This window comes from Gavia stellata, chromosome 2, assembly GCF_030936135.1.
Source record: "Gavia stellata isolate bGavSte3 chromosome 2, bGavSte3.hap2, whole genome shotgun sequence".
NCBI classification, from domain to species: domain Eukaryota; kingdom Metazoa; phylum Chordata; class Aves; order Gaviiformes; family Gaviidae; genus Gavia; species Gavia stellata.
This window is the reverse complement of record NC_082595.1, coordinates 18,930,689-18,950,250: the sequence shown is the minus strand read 5'-3', so window position 1 is coordinate 18,950,250 and position 19,562 is coordinate 18,930,689. Positions and strand designations below refer to the sequence as shown.

Below are 19,562 nucleotides of genomic sequence, written 5' to 3'. Positions count from 1 at the left end.
AAGGGAGCATACTAGCATTTATACAGTGTGGATGATGGCAGACCAGAGCCTGTGTTTTGACACTATTGTGTTTACTAGTTGTTCTTTAAAATGAGCTGTCCATACGTATTTTTGCGATCATCCCTCTTACAATTCTCTGTCATGGAGTTTAGGATCCAGTGGTTAAAAGCAACAGAGAGAAGTATCTTGGCCTGCAATTTTTAATGCTTCATGATTCTAGAATGCAGGAAACAAGGCTTGTAATGTATTCCCACACTATAAGAAATCATAAAAGTGCTTTTTTAAATGTAGGAATTGTAAAAATAATTGTTATAAAACCCAAAAAATCTATCTACTTATACATTTGTTTGTCATTTTTCCCACAGTATGACTGTACAAATAGATAGTAAGTCAGTACAGTATGTTTCACTTCTTTAGATGCAATTCTGAGCTAGACAAACTCTTGAAGTTACATTTTCCTGCTTCTTTTCTGGGGCAAGTTCCGCAATTCACTATAAGCGGAGTAAAACTGTGGTTTTAGAAAATGACAATCAGTTGCATTTATTTCAACAGCATTTCAACTGTTTTAAATAGGTAATGGTTCCTAGTTTAGACGATATACAGCAAGCTATCAATCGCATGATTCAGTTAATATTGGAAGTAAGTCGTGGAGTTGCTCAGTGGGGACAGAGACATTTGCAGAAATCTAGTTTAAAAGCAGAATCAGGCACACAGCAAGTATCTTCAGCAGGCTTTGGATCACCAGGAAAAATAGCCAAAAAAGGGGAAAGTAAGTAGGTAGTTTTTTTTAACTTATTTCAACTTTTTACTTTAATAACAATGCCATAGGTAAATATTTGTGAATAAGCTCACTTTTCTTCGAAGAGGCCAACTATGGATTATTTTGAATTAATTCCTTGGGTTTATTTTGATTTAATTATCTGTTTTTCAGAAATAGCTTTTCAGGCTTATGTAATCGTTAGAACTTTGAGAAACAATAAGAAAAAAATTCTTAGAAAAATTGCTAGATTCTGAATCTGCTATTTAATTTGAGGCAAAGTAAGCTTGTTAGTTTATCTTTTTACCTACTTACTATGGAATGTAGCCATAACAATATAGTTGAAAGCATAAACAATGATTGTAGACTAGCTGTCATTGAAATATTGAAATAGAACAAGAGCTAGTTTAGTAATTAGATTTCAGTAAAGATTTTAATTGCTGGCTATATTCCTAGAATGGATTATAAAACACTTCAAGTGTTTGTTCATGTGAATATTCAGACTGTAGATAGACCTGCATCCATTTTAGTCAGATACTTCTCTCCTCAGTATTATTTCTAAGCATGTCTCCATATGATTTGCAAGCATCCACAAAAGCCCAAATATATTTTTACCACCTGGTTCTCTTAGCTACTTGGCTGAGCCAGTGACCTGCAATACAGTTGTTTCTTTGTTGTGATTCCTTTGGAAAGTCTTTAACATCTTGGAAAGTTTTTCTTCTTGATAGTCCAGACACGGGACTTTATTCTTCTACTAATGTGCTTTGTATGATTTTAACTGCTTTAATGGGCTTCAAACAGGTTGGCAGGAGACTATCCTCATCAGACAGTCATAGTCTTTTACTCTGCTGTGTCAAAATACAACATAAGCAAGTAACCATTTTCATCACCTTTAAACTACTCATTAGCAATACCTGGGGGCATATGTTAATGTTTGGCCAATGAGATCTATGGAGTACACTGGCAAGGATGGATAAATCTGAGACTTTTTTCCCAGTGATCAGATGCTTGAAAAGGACTTCAGACTAAAAGAGAGCTTGGAGTTGTATTAAATCCCCACCATGAAACAATGGGTGTGGTGGGAAGAGTGGATTTTTCTTCCCCATTCTCTTAAATCTGCTTCAAAATGCTCAGACATTGTTATGACAGAAGGGTCTCATCAGATCTCAGGGATATCAGTGCCTACATCGAATTGCTGAGACAGTCAGGGTCATCAAAGATGAAGGAGGGACATGATAAATTGCATTTTATTTTCCTTCTATTTAAACTTACTTGTAGTTCTTAAAGGAGACAGGGCTTCAGTTTTGATGTCAACAGTGTAACTGGAGCAGCAGCTACCAGTGTCTAAACTGCCTTTGAAAGCCTATTTGGAGGCAAGAGGTTTAGGAAAATTTCTAGATTGTCCTTTCTATTTTTCTCCTTTTTTTGTTGTTTTTCTTCTTCATTCAGTTCTAACCTCTTTCAGACAAGACTCAAAAGACTTTAATATTAGTAGTTTGTAAAACACGTGCAGATCCAAAACATGACAAACTTTACCAAGTCACATATTAATGAGTGCACAAATAAAGTTTAGCATCTTTTTTGAAACCACTAAATAGAATAACAAGAAGTTATTTTTTTGAAGCATGTTAGAGTTCAAGAAACTTACACTGTTTTAAGGGGTTTATGCAATTAAACTTTAATTATATGAATTTAAAAAAAAAAACAAACCCACAATGTTTATGAGGTCTTGTCGTGTTCTAGTTACAATTAAATTACAGTGGAAAAAATTAAATTTGTCAATTAAGATGACTATTTTCTTTCCATTTGGAAACATTCACTCTAGATTGAATCTGCTCTAGCTGTATAGAGCCTGGCCTGAACTAGCACTTGGTACATTCATATTAAGCAGTCAGACAGACATTTGAAGAAGGATATTTAGCCTTACTGAACAGCATCGTTGCTTAACTTGGCATGTGTAGGTTTAGAAGAGAACTCTAACCAGACTTTCAATGGTTCATTCATTTACATATAATTTTATTTTACAGAAGGAGTTGAAGATGTTGTGCTTGTCAGAAAGTTAAGAAATTTTTACTCAGGTGTTGTAGAACATGAAGATATTTCTAAATTAGTTGTGCTCCTCTCTTCTTCTGTGAATTCTGTAAGACAAGTAGCTAGTGAAGTTCTGCAGGAGTTTCAGAAATATAAGGTGCAGTGGACAGAAGAGAGAGATGCCAAAATTCAGGTGAGTTTAATGATGATCACCTACAGAACTGTTCTTCATTAATCTTCTCTTGTGAAAACAGAAAACATTGAGGGAAAGAAATTTCAAGGAAAAAGGTATAGAAAACACATTAGCAGCCGAAATTCTTATTTTGTCTTTCAGTAGTAATACTAGTACATTTCCTAAGCAGAAGCAATAGCATGCTACCTAATTTTTCTGCTGGGCTTGGGCTTTTCCTGCTTCTGTGCCATTCTAGACACTGATAAACTGGTCCTAATTTGTTAATTGCTTTAATTTTTGTTTGTGGAACTTTGGATTTAAGACCACAAGAAACTACCTCAGTCTGACATGATGTATACCACAGCCCATAGAAATTCCCACAGCATCAGTGCTGATAATTGTGCACTTTCCTCTATGGAAGACATTTATTTTTAGTTTAATATATTTTTTTTTTTTTTCACCAACCTTCCTGTAGTTATTTTAGGAGGTGAGTTCTGCATTCTCTATTCCAAGAAGACTCCTCTATTCAGTTCTTGGTTGTTTGAACTCTAAGTTGAATCCTCAAGTGTTGTAGAAAAAATTAGTGTCTGCTAGAGCAAGAAAAAGTTAGTTTCCAGGAATTTGAGGTCTCTGGGACTTCAGAATATTTCACACTGTCCTTCTACAACAGAGTTTTAATTTAGAGTTTGAAGTTAGATGTTCAGTAGAAGAAAGTTGGCTTCTATATCTACTCTATTTTACCTTGGCTTAATTGAGTTTTCTATTCTTAACTTTTCTATTTAATAGACTATATTATATATACATAGATATGTGAATATTGAATCACTTTGTTTTACTACAGGAGCACTGGTATCTTTTGTGTGTCACAATGCAAGTTGTCCAGTTTATGTGGGCTAAAAAAACCCCACTTTATATGTAGAGCTGAGAATTTCCTGTTAGTCTAATTAAAATTTAAAGTCTAATCAAATAAATATTATTGATATGATCTAGTTACTACGAAAGAAAAGAATACTGCTACAGCGAAAGCCTCAATAATAATGCAGTTAAGTTTTATACACACATGCCCTAGTTCCTATATTCTTTCTTTAGCACTATGCTAATCCTTCCACTGCCTGTCTGGGTACTCTCAGACAAAAGAATAGAAGTTGGAAACAGCTTTCAGCATTTATTACCTGTCCATGCAATATAGGCAGATTGAATACAGGTCTTGTGTAACACTTCTGAAATGCAGCTTTTCAGAGTCGCAGAACTTTTCTACACTGGAGTTCTGCTCATGGAACTACATAGAAAATATGTTTTATTGTGATCGTTTCACACGTAATTGGGCTAGTGGTGTACTCTTTCTGTAAGTGCAGGCATGTATTTTTTGATCACTGTTTCATCCCCCATTTTCACAAAACCAGTAGGCACTTAATATGTCTTGGATATCTGTTTCTCTGTTAAATTTGACTGGAATTTCCTGACAAGCTTGAGCGTTACTGACAGAGAAATTGATAAACATGAACACCTCATCACATGCATTTTACTATGTTAGCAAGGCTGCAGAAGGCTAAAACCAGGTATGATATAGGTATACATTTTCAGTACTTCCTGAATAACTGTTGCCACTTGTTTTACCAAAACTATGAAAAAGGACACTTGTTGATTGACACTTTAAACTACACACAGCAATTTTTGGCTAGCTGTCCATCTCTGACTGAAATTAAAGAAGAAATACTTCACTATGCAATGTTCAAGCAAGAGATGGAAGATTTAAAACCCATTATTATTCTTGGTCCAATTGAATTGCATACAGGTATGACATTTTCTTATCTTTGTACAGTAAGATAATAAATATAATAGTCATGTTATTTGGTTTATTCTCTGAAAAAAATGCTTACAATATGAATAGAAATTACTGAAGAGACCTGCCTGACTGATCAGCCAGGGCTCACTCAGACTGTTCTAAGAAATCTGACTTGAATTTTCATTCCCCTTGCCTTCTCCTCTTTGGAGCGGTGAAATTAAATTCTGTCATGGTTGTGAAGTTAACATGGAGGCTTGCTAAAGAGTTAATGAATGTGTATTGACGCTGATTTGATCATCCCTGGCACTCATCTCTGGCACCAGCCCAGACAGTGATTATAAAGAGCATTAGAATCATAAATCACTTTCTTTGGTATTGGTGCAAGACCAGCACATAGCTGCATTAGCTTCTTTTTTACTATCGGTATTTGTTTCAGCAGGAGATATGGCTGCTTAACCATTCCCATGTTTAGCATTCACATGTCTCAGAATATCGTGTGTTTTCCTGTCCTCCTCTAGTGTCTTTAAAGATAGAGAAGACCTGGTGTTGGGATGTGTTCCCTCACACAGCATGTGTTCTCTCAGTTCTATACAGCACTGTGCCTCAGTACCTGGCCTTCTGTGGCCCTGATAACTTGCTACTCATTGATCATGTTACTCTGAAGAACAGTCAGGTGTGGAAAAATGTATTTTGTCCAGACAACTGCTTGTTGAAGAATTAAGCTGTTTGTGCTATGACAAAGCAGCAAGGATTTCAATGGCATTTATCCCTCTCACCTTGCAGATTGTTATGTAGCTGACATGTCTTCTCTGGACCAGTGTCACTGTTTGTGTTTTGGTGTGTGTTGTTTGTTTGTTGGGGTTTTTTTTAGTGTTTGTTTTTTTCTTTACTTTCTGTGGCAGATGTTATTACGGTTGCTATCTAGGGACAAGTAGTATATGTAACCCTTTCCAAATATCAGTGTGGCCACGTTTCTAATGAGCAATCCCCATCTTCTGAGAGATTAGATTGAGAAATCTTCTCTGTACAATTTGTCTTCCTTGTACATCAGAGAAGACAGAAGCTGCACACTTAGACTAGAGTTCATTTCAGATCTTGATGGCATGTTATCCCTAGCTTTCTTTCAGTGAATAAGAAAAATTATCAAACTGCTGACTGCATATCCTCATCCAGTTCTTGGATGCAACTTCTTATTAATGAAACCACTCTGGAGCCAATTAATTCACTCTGGAAAACTCTTTCTGTGTTATTATTCTGTGACCAAGAGTGATAAGAAGCAGTGTATCCAAAAGAATATGGATTTTGTTGATGGTCACACTACTCCCTCATCTGTGACCACTGCATCAGAGGGAGCCAAGTCCTCTAGGTTCAAGAAAAAAGATATTAAATAGTTTTATGATCTGGGGAAGCAGGTATTTTTCTCAGAATCCATTTAGGTTTTGTAATTGATTTATTATCACTTACATATTCTAGCTTCTGGACAGGGTATAGTACTTTTCTTGAATTATTCCTGGCCTTCAGGAATGAGATTTTTAATGCTAATATCCGCATAATTAAAGAAGAAACCATATCTGCTGTAAAACTTGTTTTGGGAGCAGAAGGGTTATATGCTGTTAGTATCTTTTGGTTTCAGTTTTAGTTGTGAAGTATTCCAAATCCCAGTATTGAAATCCTACCATTTCCTCAATGAGTGTAAACCATATAAATATTATTGATCTTCATGCATTTAGTTAATATATATCAAAAATATTCTCTGAGAATCTACGTTAATAAGTAGGCATTTTTCTTCTTTATTCATCTTCTCTATGTATTATCTATGTATCATCTATTAGATAAGCTTACCAATATATTTTACAGATATCATAATATACAATAAAACAACAGAAATACATTTAAGAATAGTTGAAATAGTTTTGAAGCTTTTAAAAAGCAGTAATTGGATTGCCTGTCTGCTTTTCCTAATTGCTGCTAAATGCTGCCACGTATGTGATGATGTGGGTTTTTTAACAGAAAAAAATTAAGATGTAGATTTAATATTATTTTTTTTTTTAAATCAGAACCACTGAAAATAGCTTTAGCAATTGAAGCCAAAGCCTGGAAGATGATCCTCTGTCGTTATTTAAATGAGGAATATAAAAAGAAAATGACAGACATGATGTCGTTCATAACTGAATATTTAAAGAAACTGTCTCGACCTCTGTGTGACTTGGATGATGTCAGATTTGCAATGGAAGCTTTATCTATCATACGTGATAATAAAATACAAATGGATATGACTCTGGGACCTATTGAAGTAAGATGACTTTTAATTTTTTATCTTGATTAAAATGATATTGTATAATAGGAGTCATAAAATAAACTGAGAACCCAAACAATGAGTCCACTGTCCTGAAGGATCTAGGTTGAAGGTGGGAAACAAAGTAATTTTTTTTTTGTTATTTTTATTATAACTTATGAATCAGTATTAGATACTTTGCTAGATACTGTATAAATGGAGAACAGAAAAAATTATTTTCTCTCAAATAAATTATAATATAAAAACAATCTAGGAGACAACATGCAGAAATAAGCAGATGAAAGCACAAGAGAAAGGAGCAATACTCTCCCTTTTACTGTGTGCTTTTTCCATTAGCCTTAATCCTCTTCCTAACTTTTCTGTATCTATAAACATCTTGATCATCTAACCCCTTTAAATACAACCGGAATACCTTCATGGAGCCACACATCATTGTATCCTGTCAGAAACTTTTGTATAAGAACGAAGGTAAATGAAGCTCATGAAGTTTTATATATACTTGGTATTTATTATCACACTCTTAAACAGTCAGCTTAATAGAACACATTTGGTTTCCATTTTTGTCCACCTTTTGGAGAAGAAATTGTATTGCTGTATAGTAACATTTTCTTTCTTGAAGACTGTTCTATTAACATGATAACAGAAAGGACTTTCAGTGGATTGTCATCACTTTTGCTAGTTTTATGTTAAGGAGGAGGGTTTTGTCTTAGCGATTTATGCGGTGGTTTGTAAGCCAGGAATGGTACAGAGACTATTTGAAGGCAAGTATAATCAGTTCTGTGATTCAAAAGAGGTAGAGGTTAAATAAGTATAGGAAGAACCTGAACAATAATTTCAACATTTAAAGTAATATTCATATCTACTAAATGTTATTTCTTAATCTGATTGTCTTCAGGCTGAAGATATGGACATGATAATCATACTCATAGATGTTAAATAAAACAAGCAAGAGGAACTGAGTTCAGGATTGTCTATTTGCTAGGTTTTACATGTGTAGGAAATGATGCAAATTTTATAAATAAATAAATAAAAGGTGCACAAAATTATGAAGTATTAACATTGCTTGTTTATTTATACCTGCTTCTGGCAGTTTAAGATTAATATTAGGATAAAGGTTCTTTCCCAAACCACTTCTATTCTATATATCTTGCGAATATTTACTCCCTTTCTATATTAACGTAGAAAGTTCCATTAATATCAGTAGGGCTCGTCATGTTAACAAGTCACTCTTAGATTTTATTTTTTCATGAGCTTTCCTTAAATAATTGAAAGACTATAGAGCTGATGAAATCAAGAAGTGATTGGCAATGGCAAATGATCAGTAATTTCAATGTTTTTTCTTGTTTTCTTGGTGGATTTAATTAGAACTTTGTTGATGGGGTGATTAGGCATTATATTTCCTACTAGAACATGATTGAAGGAAAGAGGGCTTGATGTAAGGAAAAGTAGGACAGGAAGGGGATTGACCATAGTCAATGTGAATTTATCAAGGGAAAATCATTCCTGACCAACCTGATAGTCATCTCACTATAGAAGGCTAGTGAACAAGGGGAGACTAGTGGATATTTTTTATCATGATGGTAGCAAGGCTTTTGACACTGTCTCCCATAATATCTTCATTGACAAGCTGGTGAAGTGTGGACTAGATGAGTGGACAGCGAGTTGGACTGAAAACTGTCAGGCTCAAAGGATTGTGGTCAGTGGCACAAAATCTAGTTTGAGGCCAGTAAGTAGTGGTGTACCCCAGGGGTCCATACTGGCTCCAGTACTGTGTACCTAGAGGATGGGGCAGAGAAACTTGCACCCTCAGCAAGCTTCCGGATGACACAGAACTGGGAGGAGTGGCTGACACACCAGATGGTTGTGCTGTCTTTCAGAGGGACCTGGATGGAGAAACGGGCTGACAGGAACCTCATAAAGTTCAACAAAGGGAGATGCCAAGTCCTGCTCCAGGAGATTAATAACCCTAGGCACCAGTGCAGACTGGGTAGAAAGTAGCTTTGCAGAAAAAGAACCAAGTTTCTTGGTGTACACCAAGCTGAACATAAGCCAGCAAAGTGTCCTTGCAGCAAAGAAGGTTAAGGGTATCCTGGCTGTATTAGGAGTTGTGTTGCCAGCAGGCTGAGGGAGGTGATCCCCTCTACTCTGGGGTATGAGACTTATCTGGAGTGCTTTGTCCAGTTTTGGGCTTCGCAATACAAGGGAGACATGGACATACTGGAGTGAGTTCAGTGAAAGCTGATTAAGCAATTAGAGAATCTGACATAGGAGGAGAGGCTGCGAGAGCTTAGAATATTTAGTCTGGAGAAGGAATGTGCAGGGGCTATTTTTATCAATGTGTATATGTACCTGATGGGGGCTCGGAAGGAAGAGAGAACTCTGCTCTTCTCAGTGGCAGCCTGTAACAGGACAAGAGGCAATGGGCACGAATTGAAATAGAGTAAATTCCATTTAAACCTAAGAAAAACTTACTGTGAGGGTGCTCAAATCATTCCAGTGAACAGATTGCCCACATGGGTTGTGGACTCTCCATTCTTGAAGATATTCAAAAACTGGCTGGACATGGTCCTGGGCAACCTGGTTTAGGTGACCCTGCTCTGAGCAGGGGGGGTTGGACTAGGCAATCTCCAGAGGCCCCTTGCAACCTCAGTGGTTGTCTACACCTCTCTCAGAAGCTGAATAGGAGAGAATTCTAAGTATAGATATCTGCATGGAATAAACAACTGTGTTTATCAACCATCACAAACTGCACAGAATACAAGTAGCAGGTCAAAGGGGTAGCTAACATAATACACACTGCTGTTTGTTTGTCTTTGTTAGCAAAACTTTTTGTTTGTCTTCGTTAGCAAAACTTTTGCCTACCTGTCGGGAAACTACAAAATATGAAACAGATCTTATTTTTAAATAATGCCATGTGTGTAGGAGGAGGATAATAAAGAAAGAAATATGCAAACAAATTGCAAATGAGAACAAGCGATAAGAAAAGGTCATTCTGTAACATACATATGCAGGCATTTGATAGATTGGCAAACATATAGTGATAAATATTTTATAGATGATATGGCAAAACATTTGAAAATGTGTAGTTTAGTGTGTATAATTATTCAGAGTTAGGAAAAATTAATCAAAATCTACATTCAGGTGGAATGTAGATCAGTGAAATAAAAATACCACTGAGATGACAAAATTTCATATATTTTTAATATTAAATTTATTGTGTTTATATATTTTTTCTAGTATTTAATCCAAGACATGTTTAAAGAAATATTTTTTGCTGTTGTTCCCTAGTTCTTCATTCATCATCCTTATTTTAAAAAAACAAGTTAATATTTTATGCCTAAATTACATGGACAGATTTTCTTTGAAATGTTTCTTACAAATTGGATCTATATTCCTGCAAATGAACTTAAAATGCGTCATTCCTAAGGTTTTATTTTTTCATCTAGGAAGCCTATGCCATTTTAAATACATTTGAAATTGAGATTACAAAAGAGGAATCAGAAGGAGTTGATACACTCAGATATTCTTTTAATAAATTACAGACCAAAGCTGTAAGTATATAAAACTATGTTATTTTCCATTTGTCTTCATGTGCTTTTTTCAGAGTATAAGTGACAGTGTGGGACCAATTGTCACTCCACTTTGTCTTCTTACTCTTGGCCTCAGTTGCACATTAGTGTCTCTACCTTTGATCAGTATGTTCATTTTCAAAATTTTTTTATAGAGCTCTTTAATATTTAAATAGTATAGTAGCTTTTAGATATAGGCTTAAAACCTACAAGAAAATGAGAAATTTATTTTGTCTCTTTGCTTTTTCTGCTCTCCTTCATTTCCAGTTTTTGTGTTATTCTTGTCTGATCAGGAAGATTACTACTCTTAGATTAGCTGTTTTTAAAAAGTGCATACTCTCCCAGTGCCCTTACCCCTAAGTAGTGATTGCATATTTACCTTTATTGCTTAGGACAGCCTTATATCCCTCAAAAACTAAATGTTTATTGAATATTTTCCTGAAGTGTAGAAGGTTGGATGGAAATATGTAGGTATTTTGTTCGAAAAATTAAGTTAGATACTGTCCCGCAGATTAATCACTCTGGAAAGGACTCAAGAGCTCAAGAATATATTTTACATTTGCATTTCATGCAGCTCTTGGTTCTTTTTTCTCAAGCTTTTGAACAAAGAATAAGAAAGTTGTTAAAGAGAAGGCTGAGCCATCCATGAGGAAGAGGACCCTGACACTTTGGGTTTTTAGAGTTTTTTTGGAGGGAGGGAAGAAAGGAAGAAAATAGGATCTTTTTCCCCCTTTTCTGTGTCCTTTTGTTCATCCACCCCCTTGTAATGGAACATGTTAACTTAAAGATGGAGGGGAGATTTTGTTATGGTTTTTGGTTATTTTTTTTTCTTTCCACTTTTCATCTCAAAAATGGAACATATAGCACCATAAAAGGAAAACAAATCTATTTAGCTTCAAATAATTAATTTTTCTTCAGAATTTTAATATTTTTATTTATAATTTTAGTTTATATATAACTCAAATATCTGTTCCTGATTTTTAAAGAAATAACTTTGATTTTAATCTTTTGTATGTCAGACTAGAGTTCAAGATGAGTTGGTTCAAGTTCAGCCCAAATTTAAGAGTAATTTGCTAGAATCAGTTGCAGTTTTTCGTGAGGAGGTGTCAAACTTTGAAATGTCATATGAAACGGTAAATGAATTTAGTAGTTACCTGTAAGACTTGTACTTAGTTTTTCAGTATTTTTGGTTTGCAGCAGTTAGGTGCCAGAATTTTATTCTGCTGAACTACTGAGTGTTTGATGCCATGACTGCTAAGCAGTCAACATTGTAGGTCAAAGGTCAAACTTTTCAGTATGAAGAAATAGCTGTAAGGAAAGAAAAGAACTCCTTGTGCCATGAAATAGTAATTTAGAAATTAATTTAGAAATTGTAGCACGTGTTGTGGCATCTTTGCTCACACATCAACATTAAAAAAGACGGTCTCAGGCCACTCACTGGGTATTTTATTCTCAGCAAAAGAAAAAAATACGAAAAATTAAATTCTAGTCCTATTCAGTTTAATTAAGCTAAAGAATTTCCAATTTCATAAAAGTTATCTTTTCTTATTTACCATTGTAAGTATTGCATTACCAAGATAAATAACTTGATTGGATTTTGACTACCTAAAAATATGCATTTTGTGATGACCTGTAGATATACAGTAGCCTTCAGTCACTTTAAGAATTAATATTCTATTTTTGTTAATTACTTGTTTGAAAGGAAGGACCTATGGTTCCAAGTATTCCACCTCAGGAAGCCAGTAACAGGCTACAGATCTTTCAGGTAAGAAAATAAAACTGTTGAGTTTCCAAATAATTAAAATTAGATCTGCAATTGCTTATCAAAACAAGTTTAGAAAAAGACACATTTTCAATCTTTGGTAAATGTGTCTTGGTGGATATTCTGTGTAGTATTATGTTAACTATACTTTAGTTTCTATCAGGCAATGTTTTCCTTAATGTGGAAGGATTGATTGATATGTAACCTTGCTTCACTCTTTGCATTTTGTGAGCAGAAATTATTGACTTGAAGTAATAAAAGCAGTAGAAGAGGGAAGAGTCAAGTACGACAACTCGATGATGACTGAAGAGAAGCCAGGTTACATATCAGTCACATGAGCCAAACTTTTCATCTTTTAAAGAGCACATTTTCCATTAGATAATTGTCTTTCAACTTGATATTTGTTTGTTATGAACCTTAGTTCATGGGTCCATAACCAGTTTTTAATCTATTTTTAGTCCTTCTTCCTTTCTTGGCAAGTTACAGTAACTTGAAGATTTTTTTCAACAGGACTTTTGTCAGTCTCTAACATATTGTATAGACTCTGTAAAAAGTAAATTCAAAATTCATGAAAAGCACTAGGTAACTAATAGAAAATGCTTAAACCTCCTGATGCATCTGATATGTACTGAAAATTGAGTGATTTTGGTTGAATTTGCTGTATTTATTATTTTGCCAAGAGAATGCTTTGTACTTATGGATAGTAACTGCCAAAATAATTCTTCTTTGTATTTTTCTAATGGTGATCATAGCCTTTGGACAGCAGTTATACTTCGAAGGTACTTGTATTTTTTGGCACTCTTCAGTGTTTTTTTTCAGGCTGTATATTTTACTATCTGATACAAATACTATTTTTTTTCTTTGATGTGGAATTCATTTCACATCCCGTTTTTATAAAATGCTTCTTCAAATTATTGCTTCTTATATAAATTTTCACTATTTGAATTCATATATGGATTTGAGTATTACCTTGCATGAGAACTGTTGAAAATATTGATCAAAAATATTTTCAGACATTTAAATATGCTTCTAATAGAATTAAGACAAGTTTAGAACTGTTTAATGATTTATTGTTAGAAAATTTTAAATTAAAACTTATATTATAAACATGTTTTCATTTTTTCCTGTATGAATCCTAATTTTATCAGGCTAAATTTGATGAGCTGTGGAGAAAGTTTATCACATACTCATCTGGTGAACAGTTGTTTGGATTACCTGTCACAGACTATGAAGTTTTGCATAAAGTCAGGTAACTGGAAATACAGCTGTCTTAGGTGTTTATTAAGTATGTTAGAAAGGCTTAGGGTACACCAAAGAGGGAAATACTACAATATGGAAGATTTCCGTTGCCTTAAATGAAACAAATTTTAAAAAAGAGAAAATTTTAGAGGTCTAATGAATTTGCCAATAAAAATAATTGTATTTATTTATTATGGTAACAAAACCATACCAGATTATTTTACTATGCGTAAATGCTATATAAAGGAGCAGAATACCATGGCCTAGAAATATATATACACACTTTGTATATAAGTAGATGAGTAAATATAGTATTATGTATTAAGATATGGTACAAAGAGCGAACAAGGAAAAGGCAAGGAAAGGTCAGTGTATCATCATATATGAAAAATATAACTAGAGCTTTTGTGAAAGTCTAAATCTTTTGAGCAGCTGTACAAATGAGAATCAGATTCTAAAGTTTCTGCACCAGCCATTTCAATGGTTTGATGATGATTCACACCAGATGAGGATCTGACCCTTTCTGGCTGTTTTTAAATAAGCGTTTTAGTTCAGATTCAGAGAGTGTTTCCAAAGTAAACTGACCAATTGTCCCCACTTTCCATGCTCTGCTTTGCACTGCAGAGACAGCTCAGGTTACATATGCTAGGTTCCTTTTGGATGAATGGAAGTTTTATAGAACCAGACCAAGGCAAAACTTCCTCCAAATATGCTTAGTGTGGATATTAGGTCCTCAGCACCAACTGTCTGCACTTTTTTGTGGATTTTATTCATTAAATGTTCTTTTCTACATTAAGAAACATAATCTAATTGATCTACCTCAATTTTTAGTAGTAATATTACATATACCATGTATTTAACTATTGTGAGATATCCAAATAGCTGATTGAAATTATTGGTATGATTATTTTTTTCCCCAGGAAGGAGTTAGGCTTGCTTCAAAAATTGTATGGTTTATATGATACTGTAATAAACAGTATCAGTGGTTATTACGAATTACTTTGGACAGATGTAGATATTGAAAAAATGAATGCTGAACTTCTGGATTTTCAAAATAGGTATGTTCCTAATATGAATTATAACTGATGTTAAATGCATTAAGATTTAGGTGACTTCAGTAAAGCTATTTGATATATTTAAATACAAAACTTCTATGAATAAGGTTTATCATAAAGTAATAAGGTTCTTCAAGGGAGAGTGGAATAACACTGTACTTTTAGTTAACCAGCCTTTTACTTGTAGTTTTGATAATTGAAGGGCATATGATCAGTTGAAGAGTTGATCTTAGCTAAACCAAGAGGTTAGGAGAGCTGAAAGTTCATTTGTAAAAGGAGGATTAGCTGATTGATTTTTAAGTCCTGAACACAAGAGTAATATTTCTGAGTCTTTTAGAATATTTTATCCTTATTTAAAAACATTTCTTCAATTTCAAATATATTAACAATGCTGAGTGTCTTAAATAGTATGGGTTTGTAAAAATGTTACAAATATTGCAGTAATGCTGAAAGCTTAAAATGGTTTTGACACTGTTGAGAGGATTAGATGTAATTAGTTTGATTCAGAAGTATTTTCTAATCTTTTAATTTAACTCTATCTCTAATATTTTCAAAAGTACATATATTATTTTGGGAAGAAATAAAATACAGAAGACTAGGACAAGTATTATTTTACAACAGAATAACTGCGTCATTGAGTGCAGTCCCCAACTCTCCTGCTACCTAATAGAGTCCTGTTATAAGCTTGGCAAGATCCATCCTAAAACAACTCCAGCTTTCTTGGCACTTTCTTTGCACCCCTAGTCCCCCATTAGAACAATATTCCAGAATCTTTCATTATTAATTTCCAAAATAAAGGCATAACTAATTCATGTATGTTTGTACTTGTGCCAGTATTTGGTGCAAGCCTATTAAAACAGCTTTTAATCAATCTTAGATAATGTTAATTGCTGAAATACAGAGCTCCACAAGAGCTAAATTATATTACTCTCTGAAATTGACATTTGTTTAAGGTAGTTCAAGTAGAACTGTATAAAAGGACAATTACTTTTGTAACTGCAGTGAAGAGAAAAACCGTCAGTATAAATAGTTCTTTCTTAGTCTGTTAAGTACTCATCCCACCTATTTACCCATCATTTCCTTCCATTCTCCATTTTGTCACCTCTTGGCATCACTTTGGCAGTTTTTCATGGCTTACGACACTGACGGGTTCAGGTAACCCAAATATAGTAGCATAACCTTCCTAAACTAGACAGAGAGGATTCGTATTACAGAATGTGGAATTGCTTACTTGATTTTTTTTCGTTTTGTTATTGGCTTCTAGTCCGGGGTGTCATGGTAATCTAGTAAATATATGTTTTCCTGAAGGTTAACTGATATATCAGATCTGTCATTATGAGGCATAAATTAGTAAGTGAAGAATTTCCATAGTTTTGAAATTGCGGTTTTGACAGTCAGAGTTGAAGGTTGGGTCTTAGATTTGCATTATTTCTGAATTTCTAAGTGGGAAACATTAACCAGAGACTAATAACCTTTCAATATGGAAATATGTGCCAAAGAGTATTTTTCTTTCCCAAATTTGAGGTTACATATGCTGATAGAATTTCAGGGATTAAGAGTCTCTCAAAGAAGCAAGGTGTTGACAGACACCTAATTGACAGTATCTTGTCTTTGTGTAAAACAGTATCTCCTGGTTCACAAGACTCAATAAGGGTAACAGGGCTCCCACCTCTGGAACCTGCAGCATGTCATTCAAAATCTGCCTCTTTGCTGTATTTGATTCTGTGTCCCAAATCATTGAACCTGACATTAACTCTTTACGAATTAATGAAAAGAATGGCTGCAAACAGAGAAATTTATAAAATATTCAGATGTTTTGCCTGGTTTTCTAAAGAAAAAAGTGATCTGTGATGTCACTGTCTGACCATGTCTGTGCTCCTCTTTTTCAGCATTCTTGAATACTTTTTTTTCAATCTATTGGCTAGTTTCAACTTTCAACAAGGCAGATTTCTCATGAAATAACCTTAAGTGCCTATGAGTTTTATAAAAGTCAAAACTCACAGTAGTCCAAAACCAGACACAAAATACCTTTCCCCCTCAGGGAAAGGCAGGCAGGTATTAAACATTCTGTTTGACAGCAACCAGGGAGCTGATCAACATGAATGTACTGGTAACCACAGAGCACCGACATAGCTCTAAACCAGACACTGACTGCTGTATTGTACCTGATTACAGAAAATATGAAATTATATCAGTGGGAGGTAGAGTGATAAAGGATGCAAAACGAAGGGAAATATGATCCAGGCTTTATTACTTTTCCTGCTAAGAATATACTTTATCATTTACATTAGGACATTCCTGTGGTGGACCAACTGCTTAATTCTTAGTGTGTAGGCTCTGTAAAAGTGTGGTCAGAGAGGTGAATATTCATTTAACTGTTTTGCTGGGGGGTTCCACATTAGAAGTATATAATTTTCATGTTCTTAGTGAATGGTTTCAGGACCACTAACCAGAAGTAGAGGAGAAGGTGGTCATATCTTTCTAATTTTCACGTCTATCTCCAAAGTGGTATGTTAATATGTGCCATGTGTATTGCTGGTATTGTAAACTGAAGTAAATATTATATTTGTACAAGGATTACATAAATTAAATTTAACTCATTTTGCTTTGTTTTTTGTTTGCCAATAAAGAGTTTGTGAGGATAAGCAGCAGATAAACTATGTTTTAATGCAAACTGCAATATTTCTGTTTATTTGCAAAGAATATAACAGTGGTTAAAACTGTTAAATAGTATGATTTGTTAGTAGGGCATTTGCATTAGTTTTTCCTAAAAAGGTAAACTAATTGACACAATTGAATTTTACATAGAAAATGTTGACCTCAATACAAGCTACTTAATATCTCTTTGTCTGTTTTTAGAATGTTTAAACAATTCCTATTTTGACAAACGAGGCATTTACTACTGTGTCAATTTAACTCAACTGCAGGTGCCGTAGACTACCTAAAGGACTCCAACACTGGCAAGCGTTTTTAGATCTCAAGAAAAAAATTGATGATTTTAGTGAGTCTTGTCCTTTGTTGGAAATGATGAATAGCAAAGCAATGAAGCAAAGACACTGGAATCGTATTGCTGAAACAACAGGACATCAATTTGATATAGAATCTGATTCCTTTTGCCTTCGAAACATCATGGAAGCACCAATTCTTAAACATAAAGATGATATTGAGGTAGGTACATATATTTTTTTTCCCTCCTTGTTTATTTTATATTATCAGCAAAACCGATATGATTACTTACAAAATTATCACTTTTTTAAAAAATGTTTTTTACTTTGTTAAAGTCCTTGGCTCTCAGTCAGACCACACTAGTTTAAAATAATTTTTATTTTATTTAGAAGTTCTTAACCATATGAACAAAGACAGAGGTAGCAGCTGAAATCCTTGGACACTTATTTCTAGATAATATTTTCACTTTCTTCCTGGGCCTATTTTCTATGATTTTTCTTAGGCCTTTTTAAACAGGAAAAAAACAAACAAAACTTCAAATGATCATGGTCACCTAATTTTTTAACTCTGTGGTTGCTTTAAATGTTTGTAAATATATCAGAAATTCTAGAGGAAGGCTCCATGCTTGTTAATATTTAATATGAATACTTTTCTAGATCTTTATGGCTTCTTCTGAACCATACAACTTTTAAAAGATCCCCATATAACCTGAAAAAACTCTCAATGGAGTTTGCAAGTTTTATAGGGTAAATATGCATACAAAAGCTATTGTTATATTAATACTTGATTTACATGGAAGCATTCCAAGGAGATCTGCTTAATTTTGAATTAAGCTCTGATTTGAATAGAATGTTGGACTTGATGACCTTTCCAACCTAAATTATTCTTAGATTCTGTGATTCTATAAATTGAAATGTGGTAAGATGGAGAGTTCATCTGGTGATGAGCCTACATCACTACCCTAAACCTTGTAGAAATGATGATTCAGAAATCTTGTTACACAGAAATAACAAAATGTGAAGCCACAGAAATGGTATATCCATGCATTTCCAAGTGTGCATTTTTCAGTTATCCATACATGGAATTTGAGCGAATAAAATTAATAGTGTGATCTCTGCATTTGTGTGACACATTTCTGTACTATTTTATAAAATTTCATATATTGTTTTTAAATATTATATTACTAGATGTGTAATATTAGGAAATATTTCATTTCTGAAGAATGAAGATTCTAAAAAAATGGTTCTTTCTTTGCAGGATGTATGCATATCTGCTACAAAGGAAAAGGATATAGAAGCCAAACTATCTCAAATAGCTCACATTTGGGGAAACCAAATTCTGAGCTTTTCATCATTCAAAGGGAGAGGAGAGTTACTGTTAAAGGGAACTGAATCATCAGAAATTATAATGTTGATGGAGGACAGTTTAATGATTCTTGGCTCTTTACTGACCAATAGGTACTTTTAAATTGATTGTGTATGGTACTTTCAGAAACACACTGAGATGGCAACTGTACTGTTATTAGGCTAAATCAGCAGTAAATTGGAACAGAATATTATTTTTTAATGAAAAAGAATGTTACAAAGTCTAATGAAAAACTTCCTCAAGTGGAAGACTTTCATGTATTAGTATCAAACTATTGTCTCAATATATTTGAATGTAATCAAGCTGGTAGAGACTTTCCATGAGATTCTTCTTGCTCTAAGTGAAGCAAGTGTTGTTTGGGGTTTTTTCACATTGTAAGTATTTATTTTATAATAGCTTTATTTCAATTCTGCTTCTCATCCTTTTTTAGATACAATGCACCATTTAAAAAGGAAATTCAGAGCTGGATTTATAAACTAAGCAGCTCTACAGACATAATTGAAGAATGGCTGGTTGTGCAGAACCTCTGGATTTATCTTGAAGCTGTTTTTGTAGGGGGAGATATTGCAAAACAGTTACCCCAG

General features: G+C 34.0%; 1 protein-coding gene across 1 annotated transcript in view; it reads left to right on the top strand.

Moving 5' to 3' along the window:
* DNAH8 (dynein axonemal heavy chain 8) overlaps window positions 1-19,562 on the top strand; it is a 145,176-nt gene that overhangs the window by 35,129 nt on the left and 90,485 nt on the right. The window contains exons 26-37 of the mRNA XM_059835831.1: window positions 574-769; window positions 2,785-2,981; window positions 4,629-4,755; window positions 6,804-7,039; window positions 10,489-10,593; window positions 11,631-11,744; window positions 12,314-12,376; window positions 13,522-13,622; window positions 14,533-14,670; window positions 17,595-17,835; window positions 18,871-19,070; window positions 19,409-19,562. Coding sequence (XP_059691814.1) covers window positions 574-769; window positions 2,785-2,981; window positions 4,629-4,755; window positions 6,804-7,039; window positions 10,489-10,593; window positions 11,631-11,744; window positions 12,314-12,376; window positions 13,522-13,622; window positions 14,533-14,670; window positions 17,595-17,835; window positions 18,871-19,070; window positions 19,409-19,562 — 1,872 coding nt within the window. The remainder of the gene's footprint in view (window positions 1-573; window positions 770-2,784; window positions 2,982-4,628; window positions 4,756-6,803; window positions 7,040-10,488; window positions 10,594-11,630; window positions 11,745-12,313; window positions 12,377-13,521; window positions 13,623-14,532; window positions 14,671-17,594; window positions 17,836-18,870; window positions 19,071-19,408) is intronic.